The 8,914-nt window shown below is 31.4% G+C and overlaps 1 protein-coding gene across 1 annotated transcript; it reads left to right on the forward strand.

The window, feature by feature from the left end:
* The first annotated feature begins 1,353 nt into the window (after nucleotides 1-1,353).
* Nucleotides 1,354-5,863, forward strand: LOC148272149 (general odorant-binding protein 68-like). The gene is made up of 5 exons (XM_088240458.1): nucleotides 1,354-1,463; nucleotides 1,995-2,039; nucleotides 3,057-3,206; nucleotides 4,240-4,458; nucleotides 5,516-5,863. Exons 1-5 carry the CDS (start codon nucleotides 1,425-1,427, stop codon nucleotides 5,606-5,608), a joined length of 546 nt encoding a protein of 181 aa, XP_088096584.1. The 5' UTR covers nucleotides 1,354-1,424; the 3' UTR covers nucleotides 5,609-5,863.
* Nucleotides 5,864-8,914: the final 3,051 nt, after the last annotated feature.

Below are 8,914 nucleotides of genomic sequence, written 5' to 3' on the forward strand. Positions count from 1 at the left end.
GAATATTTATATTTAAGTCCCTGGACTGGTACCTGAAGCGTAAGACTGATCATCTTATATTCATGGAACAAAATATATCAAGATACGCTGCGATTGGTGTACCAATGCAGTGCCCTATGAACCATGAGGTGCGGAAAGGGAATGATGATGATAATGATAAGCACATACTTACGTCGTAATAATATATGTATGCTGGGCAAATTCTCTAACTTCCTCTGTTTATTTAAATCACGCAAATATGTTTTAATTTGAAATTTGCACATACCGTCATAATTTTTATTATAAAATATTTAAGTTTAGTGGTAAAAATAAATCGTTGAAGTTCAATGTAGTTTACTATTGAAATAAATAAAGTGATACTTCAATCGACAAATCTGGAATTCCCTGTGACCGGTTTCATTGCATTCGGGACATCATCGAGATTTTAAAATAATGATACCAGTATCGAGGATGACGCGTAAGTAACGAAACCGGTCACTCGTCATAATCGTCCTATTTCTATCATAACCTTTATTCTGACCCTGATTGGCTTATAATTTTTTATTTATTCGTAGACCGATTTAGAGGCAACTATTACCTCAACGTCAGGACTTTTCCTAACTACGAAGCACTAGCGCAACTATTTATATTTCAAAATATTGAAAGACAGGGCTGAAAAATAAATGAAAGAGAGAAAGAAGATAATATTAAATATAAAAGGAACATTTTAAAATAACTTTTTTTTATATTTCAATATTGTCTAAACAATGAACACTTTTACTAACATGGAAAACTTTCTACACCCGTTTCATGATTAAAATTGTGTTTTTTGGATACCAAATGATTGGCAAATTTTGGGAAGTTATTGCTGTTGACGAATCGATTTTACGTGCCCTTTGGTTATGATTTTTAATTTACCTGAAAATTTACCAATAATAAAATGCTGGCAATTCAAGAAAGATTAAAAATCAGTTAAACTATAGGGTAAATACTTCCCTTTATCAATTTAATTTTACTTTAAATCATCTTCTCATCTTTACAATATTTTATAATAAGTCCTGATGATGAGTTAGTAACCGAAGAGCTACGCGGCGCATAACTAAAAATTGAAGTTGTTCAACGAAATTTTAAAAAAAATATGTCTATAGCGTCATACCATAAAGTGAAAAATGTTTTCGATTTAAAAAACGTAGGTACCTAATTTTGTTTTTATTATTTTGTGAGGTCATTGAAATTATTCGTGAATCACATCCTTGACATCATATTTTATTATTTAATTATAACAATTACTGTACATAATGCGATACTGAGGTGTTGTTGTTAAAATTAAATTGAAGGTGGTCTATATAACATGTTAACATATTATATGGTGTTAAAATTGACACTTATATAAGGTGTTAGCGTATGACAGATGTCATCAGTTTCAATAGACAAAGAGATCAAACATGTTGTACCCAACTCTCCTTGCTTTTTCTGCGCTCCTGGTATGATATTTCAATTTTGTTTTTACTTTTTGTGGAAATAATATAAAAATATTATATAAAGATTTACTACGCCGTTAGCAGATTGATTTTTTCGGTTTCTGATGTCCTATTCGATCAAGTTGATATTAAATACATTCCAGTTTTTGTAAATTAATTTCATAAATTAGCAGTGCATGAAAAATTGTGTATTTGGCATTTAAGTGGAAACGTTGTGGCTTTATTTGGAATTTTTTTAAATAACATGAATTTACGATAACGCAAAGAAAAAGTTAACGAATATTGTATTGTATTATTACAATTTAATTTATTATTACAATTGAACAATTAAATTCAGACAAAATTCAATTTTTGTTTTTAACATTTGTTTATTCACATGTTTATTTAAAATGCCTTGAATGTACTGCATAATAAATACTTTGTCAGTGGGCACAGTAAATATTTAAATATTATACAATTTGTTACTTCCCTCTTACACATTCACATTTTAAACTGCTTTAAAAATTTTAATACATTTTTCAATGTTATTTTTAGTTCTGCGTTCATGGTCAGGACTGTAATGCGAGACCGCCAAGAATTGTAAGTAATTTTAATTTGCTGTACAATTTGCCATAATAATTGTTTGAAATAAACGTATTCTTAGCCATAAATATTTATCCTTATCCTTAACCGCCAACGAATTACTTAATTAACCAGATTAATTTATTTTTTTTATTCTCTTCAACAAGTTAAGTCAATAAACCATGATTTTTATTATTATTATTTTTAATCTATGGATTAGCAATTCTAAGTTCAAGACCTACTTTACTGAAAGCTTATTACCAATTTTTAGATAGGTTTCAGGAAAACCCCAAAATTAACATATTTGAACTGAAATTTCTTAAATCAAAACCAGAAATTTCTTAGAACACTTTTTACCGAAATTTTATTTTTTTAATTAAAATTTCGCATTATATTAAAACAGAAAAAACGATAGAGGAAGAGTGTTGTGCATATCTAGTGATATAGATTGGCAGCTGGAATAAATACTTATTTCTGGTAACGCGAAAGGGGATATTAAGATCAATGTCGGATAATAAATTAAAAGCGTCTATTTTATTATTTAATAATTTATATAAATAGCATGATTCAAATAAAGTGCGTCTTTTTTTGAGGGTAAAAAATTTTGTTTAGCAGATTGGCTCTAAGGGCAGAGCGTTTTGTTATGTTATTGCTATGTTATTATTTGTCTGTGTATTTAAATTGGCTCTTTTTTTATACTAACTTTTGTAACATTAACATACACGGGATCACCAAAAAAATAATATATTGATAACAGCGAACGTAAAAATATACACAGTTATTTAAGGAATGATTGATTATAACTTTTATTTTTTTAACTATTTCCATAAAATACATAACATTACACGGAGGTAACGAGTTTAATAAGCAATATTTTGTGATTATTTGTTCATATTTTTTTTATTAAAAGCATAGGTTTTGTAAAAGAGTTCATAAAAAAAAATACGCGTATTTTCATTTTAATTACGATAAAAACAATTAACATATATTTTAAATAATTGTTTTTTGTGTTTTCGATATTTCTTACTATTTAAGCACCCTTCCGAATGCTGCCCAAACGCGATGCCGAAATTCATGACTAGAACTCTGGCTGAGGAGTGTGGATTACCAGCAGATATGGCCAACGATCAGTCAGGACCACCAAGTGGTCCTCCATCAGGCCAAGGACACAGAGGACCTCCACCGGTAGGAATATTATTATACTTTTACTTGTTTTATGTTAAGTTAGTAAGTAAATTAAGCAACAACGAATTAATAAAAATATATCTTTTCTTAATTTTATTTTTTTCATTAATTTTTTAAGTAAGCTTATATTACATAACATTTGAATAGCAATATATCAAAACAGATAACAATACGTACAATTTACAAATATTCGTGTGAGAAAGAAAAAAACACGTGTTTTTTTTTCTCTATTTAATGCTTCAGAATGACCTATGGCTTGAGCACCTACATTTGATTTAGCGTTTAAGCTTGTAACCAACACAGCTTAAAACATTTTTTTATGGGAGGAATCGTGTTGCAATCAGAGGAAAAAAAACATGGGTATTTTTTATTTTTTTGAAGAATTGTGTAAGTAAAGTGTACGTTTTAAAACCGGTATAAATATAAAATTCGGCAAGAGGTTACATATAAATATTTATCAACGTTTTGTAAAATGTTTGATGAATGTTCTAAATATTAAAAATATCGAAGATGCGGAGATGAATTTATTTCCCCAAGAGAAAAATGTTAAAAGTAACTATTTAAATTTATTTCAACAGAGAGGGAAAAATTTTTGAGAAGGGAATATGGAAGTCTAGGCATTTACAGGGCTTATGACCTGTCATTGGCTGGTTTAAGTGGCCACTTTACACACTGTGTAACATTCACCATTCTGCCTATGTATGAACATCCACAGCCAATGACAGGTCATAAGCCCTGTAAATGCCTAGACTTCCATATTCCCTTCTCAAAAATTTTTCCCTCTCTGTTGAAATAAATTTAAATATGAACAACTCCCTAGGGAGGAAATCCAGCCAGTCTGCAAGCGTTTGGACATAATCAAACATTGTTAAAAGTAACTACCCCACTCATTCAAAGATTCCATCAAAATAAATTAAAATAAAATTCAACTAGTTTCGGGTAAATACGAATGATGTTTTCAGGAACGTTTACTAGAAGAATACGTCAGTAGTTATTTTATATTAATTACAATTATATTTACCTTTTTTTTTAGTGTGAAGCAGTGCAGTGTCTTCTTAAAAAGAACGATCTCCTAACACCAGATAACAAAATCAACAAAGCCGCATTCAAAACCTTCACAGAAGGACAGTATTCGGCAGAATGGAAACCTGCTCTTGAAAAAGTTTTCAAAACTTGTGATGCCAACACTGACACTACAGATGATTGTGAAGTCAGGAGATATGTTCACTGCGTCAAGCACAATACTTTCCTGGTAAGAAGCCATAAAAAAAATGTTTTTCGCTTGTGAAAATATGTTTTTTTGTGCGATATAAATTAAATAGGCTAGGATTGATACAAAAATTCCTGTGGCTTTTAATTCTTATTGTCGATCTAAATTAACGAGTTTGATGTAAATAATAAACTCGGTCTCGGGAAATATGACTTCATATTTGATTTTATCGAAGGCAATTGAATTGGCTCAAAAACAGACAGCGGACTATTAGATTCTTTCACTACTGTTCGCATACTCCATAGGCGTAACGCTCTACTACACCGTGGTAAAAAATTTCAATGCAAAGATAACCTCGTAGTTCCCAGTCTAAAAGCAATATCTTATTTTCCACCATAATTTTTATTTATTTTAATTCTAATAAAATAAAATATACTCCACTACCGAAGATGTTGCAACATTATTCAAATCACGTTTTCAAAAAACATATCATATCCTTCCCATAAACTCTCCTCTTTTTCTATCCTTTTATTCACTTTTTTCTATTGATAACAATATTTGATATTCATTTATTTACGATCACGTATTGGTAATTTTATTTTTGTATGTGTTTTAAAACTTAAAAAAAAAATGATTGGTTAAAAGAAAATGCCCTATGGCAACAATCCCACCAGTGTGCAAACAAATAAATAGTTACTTTGAAGTAGTCGTATTAATATTTCCATATTTAGACATTTGTTTATCCGTCAAAGTAGTGATAATACCGCAGAAATCAAAGTGAGTTCATTCCTATTTTTTGTGATATTGATTAATTAATGTTTAAAATTTGTTCAATTTTACAAGAGAAAAAAAAAACATCTGTGAAGTATGTTGAGTTATTTTTTTCCTGAATAATTAAATAAAAAATAGTGGATGTCTAAATATAGACCGAACAATGAATGTTACACAGTGAGTAAAGTGGTAACTGAAACCAGCCAAAGATAGGTCATTAGCCTTGTCTTCCATTTTGCCTCTTTTAAATAGTTATGAATCTCTGTTGTAATATATGTATATATAAATATAATGTTGACTTTATTAACGTGATTATTTTTTCTTCCAGAATTGCCCAGCTTCCATTTTTGTAACATCTGCTGACTGTTCTCTGATGAAAGCTTTTATGGATAAATGCCCTATGCCGCCAATGAGATTTTAAAAATCCAAAATTACATAATTATATTAATATTGTGTTAAAATATCTTAATCATTGATATAAATATGTTGACAGCCGCATTCAAACAACTTTAACAATTCAGGCCGATGCAATGCTTCCAGGGAGATTTCAATATTTTTAATATTAAAACCCATATGTATTTTTTAAATATTATTTTAAATGCATATTATTATTAACAAATATTCTGTAATTGAAATAAAAAGTTTGTGTCTTTTTGAAAAATAAACACTTTCTATTGTGGAATATTTTATTTTATTTGTTTGACATTTGTTGTATTTTACATTTCCAGAAAAACCACAAATTTCCATCTGTTAAAAAAAAAACAACAACAACAACAACCCCGTAGGGGTAGGCAGAGAGGATCAAACGCCATATCACTCTGTCATTGGATACAGACCTCGCTTCCTCTACATTCATGCATCTTTTCATGTACGCTTGCCGATTATTCCTACTCTTGACATGTCCATCTTCACGGGTTTGTTGTGTATATGACGAAATCCTGAAAAATAAAATAGAGTGATGATAAATACGATTCGTAGAAAATATTGATTCCAAAGGTGGTTCCATACTAAAATATTTTATTGTCCCTGGACTGGTGCCTTAAGTATTTCTGATCACCGCACCCTAACCAGCTAGTGATCCAGTAGTATTGTGGACCCAAAAATCAGAGGTGCCAGATTTTCCAATCTACTTATTTTTTTAATTGATATTTTTTTCTGAACTATGTGTAATTTGCCTAGGCCCCTATTATAGATCCTGTCGGATTAAGAGATTTGGTGGTCTTTAAAAAAATAATTTCAAGGCTTTTGGGAAGTTTTGTAATCGTTTTGGCGAACTGATCATGTGCAATCAATTTAGTCCCAGTCATTGAAAAAATCACCACCCTCTTTTGTTCAATCCAATAAAATACATATTGAGTACTTCTAGAATACCTTCTTTCAGCACAAATATGTTAAGGCTATCAGATTGCCGAGAGCTCCTTCTTGCAGCTTTTATCGATCGGCAACGAGACATTTTTTCGATTATGTGTGCACCGCCAAAGAAGGTTATGTCCTCGGATGCGGTGTGCGGTTTGTAGTGGCAAGTTGTGTATTTACCTTATATTACCTGTTTAAGGCGAACGTTATTATATACCGTGCAAAATAAAAGTAAAACATAATTACCTACTGGTATATTTATGCAATGTCATAGATAATCGAGCTATAAGCACTGTATTAATGCAGTGCCCTACGCATCATAAGGTGCAGATAAGGGCATGATGATTATAATTTGTGATTGTTGTGCGTGCCCCAACAGTTCACAGGCATGAATCGTTCCTGATTGGGTCATTATAAGCCGGGTCTTTGTCCCTAATAAAGGGTTTTTCAATAAGGGTAGGTAGATGTTGGAATAAAATAGTTGTTTGTGAGGTATAAACGAAATTCTTTTTTTATTCAAAAGGCCTATATGTGCCATTAAGTGTGAAATATGACATCATTTAAATGCCCGCCTCGGCTTCTTACGGTGGCACGGATCCGAGTGGTCCAATTTTCAATGACTCTTCCTCGTAGATTTTTTTTTTTTTTTATTTTATTTTATTTGATTTAATAGCATAATTATACATTTTTACAATTTAAAAAAATTTCACTTGTTATATTTTTACTAAAACTAAAATCCCACCAAGCCACTTTTTGTAGCTTGTTGGTGAAGATTATATTTATACTGACTTAATAATATTATTTACATTTATAAAAACAATGAATTACATATAAAAATTGACAGCCGGAAAGATCAGAATAAACATGTTTATACAAATAATAATATATAAATTTATTTTTTAAATACAAGAAAATACATGAAAAAATAAAATATTTATACCTAAGCTACTATTCATATATAAACTCTTGATCGAGTAGCCACTCTCTTATTTTGCTCTTGTTACAATGTGAGTTAAATTTAAGTTCTTTTGGTAATAAATTAAAAATTCTAGGTACTAAATATTTGAGAGTTCTATTTCCATATTTATTGCATACTTTTGGTACTACCAAGCCATCATTAGACGTGAAGCGTGTATTATGGTTATGTTTGAGAGGAAATTGTTTGTTTGAGATCCGGCTAAATTTGAGCGATGACCTGTGTTATGTACACCGCTAAGGCATCGGTTGATTGTGGTTTATTTGTATAGACCTATTAATTTAAGAAACCTTACAAAAAAAAGTCTAGCAGAGTGAAATCACATGACCTTGGTGGCCAATTCAGATCACCCCTGCGTGTGATAACCTTTTCTCAAATCGTTCATGCAGAATGTCAATCGTGGCGTCCACTGTGTGGCACGTAGCACCGTTCTGCTGAAACCACATGTTGTCTAGGTTCATTTGGTTCAATTTAAGCTATAATAAATTGGTTATTATTGTTCTGTAGCCCACCGTTGACAGTGACCGCCTCATCAACGTCGTTTTTGAAAAAGTACGGACCAATGACGCCGCCAACCCAAAATCCACACCAAACGCTAACTTTTTGAGGATGCGTCAACACCTGATAAACCTTGCGTGGGTTGATGTTGTCTTATATATGGCTATTTTGCTTGTTAACACAGCCATTCACCCAAAAATGCACCTCGTCGCTAAATATGATTTTTCGGCAAAAATTAGGGTGGTCTCCCAAACAATTCGAAGCCCAGTCAGCAAACAAACGGCGTTATCTATGGTCATGAAGGTTAAGTTCCAGGGTAAATTAGATATTTTACAGGTGTAAGTCTCGACGCAATATTTGCCAAGTTAAAGCCTGCGAAAGGCCAAGTAGTTGTGCACGGCGAGGAATCGACTGCCTCGGGTTTTGCTGTATACTTCACAGACAGTGGCGATGTTCTTATCGATCTTGCGTTTCTTGAACAAACAGGTGTTGGTTAATTAATTATAAAACCAGTCGTCTTAAATTTGACCACAAAACGTTGAAGAGTTGACTGTGAAGGGCCACCACATCTACCGTAAAATGGACGCAATGCGCGCAAAGTTTGCACTAACGAACACTCAATTTGATTATAAAATTTTATCATATGAACTTGCTGTTCAATTGTGTTACTTGCCATGGTGATTTAACATAAGTAATTGAATAATAAAAAAAATATTTGACAGATGTCATTAAAACAAAATGGCTGTCACGAGCCGTCAAAACCTACTCGCACCTATTGAAAAACCTTTGACACGTGTTATTTAAAAAAAAAAAAAAAATGACCATGATTATGAATTACGAGTATCGGATTGAGAAGACGTGAAGTAATATCAGTCTTTCTTTCACAAAGTCATTAGT

Source organism: Micrasema longulum, unplaced genomic scaffold, assembly GCF_059751315.1.
Source record: "Micrasema longulum isolate JH-2025_06_02 unplaced genomic scaffold, ASM5975131v1 h1tg002460l, whole genome shotgun sequence".
Classification (NCBI taxonomy): Eukaryota; Metazoa; Arthropoda; class Insecta; order Trichoptera; family Brachycentridae; genus Micrasema; species Micrasema longulum.

What these genes read in the sequence shown, in the direction of transcription:
- LOC148272149 (XM_088240458.1), top strand. Translation starts at nt 1,425, where the DNA reads ATGTTGTACCCAACTCTCCTTGCTTTTTCTGCGCTCCTG. An exon ending in ATGCGAGACCGCCAAGAATT is followed by an intron (nt 2,040 to 3,056) that starts GTAAGTAATTTT and finishes TTACTATTTAAG; the next exon opens with CACCCTTCCGAATGCTGCCC. An exon ending in TCAAGCACAATACTTTCCTG is followed by an intron (nt 4,459 to 5,515) that starts GTAAGAAGCCAT and finishes TTTTTCTTCCAG; the next exon opens with AATTGCCCAGCTTCCATTTT.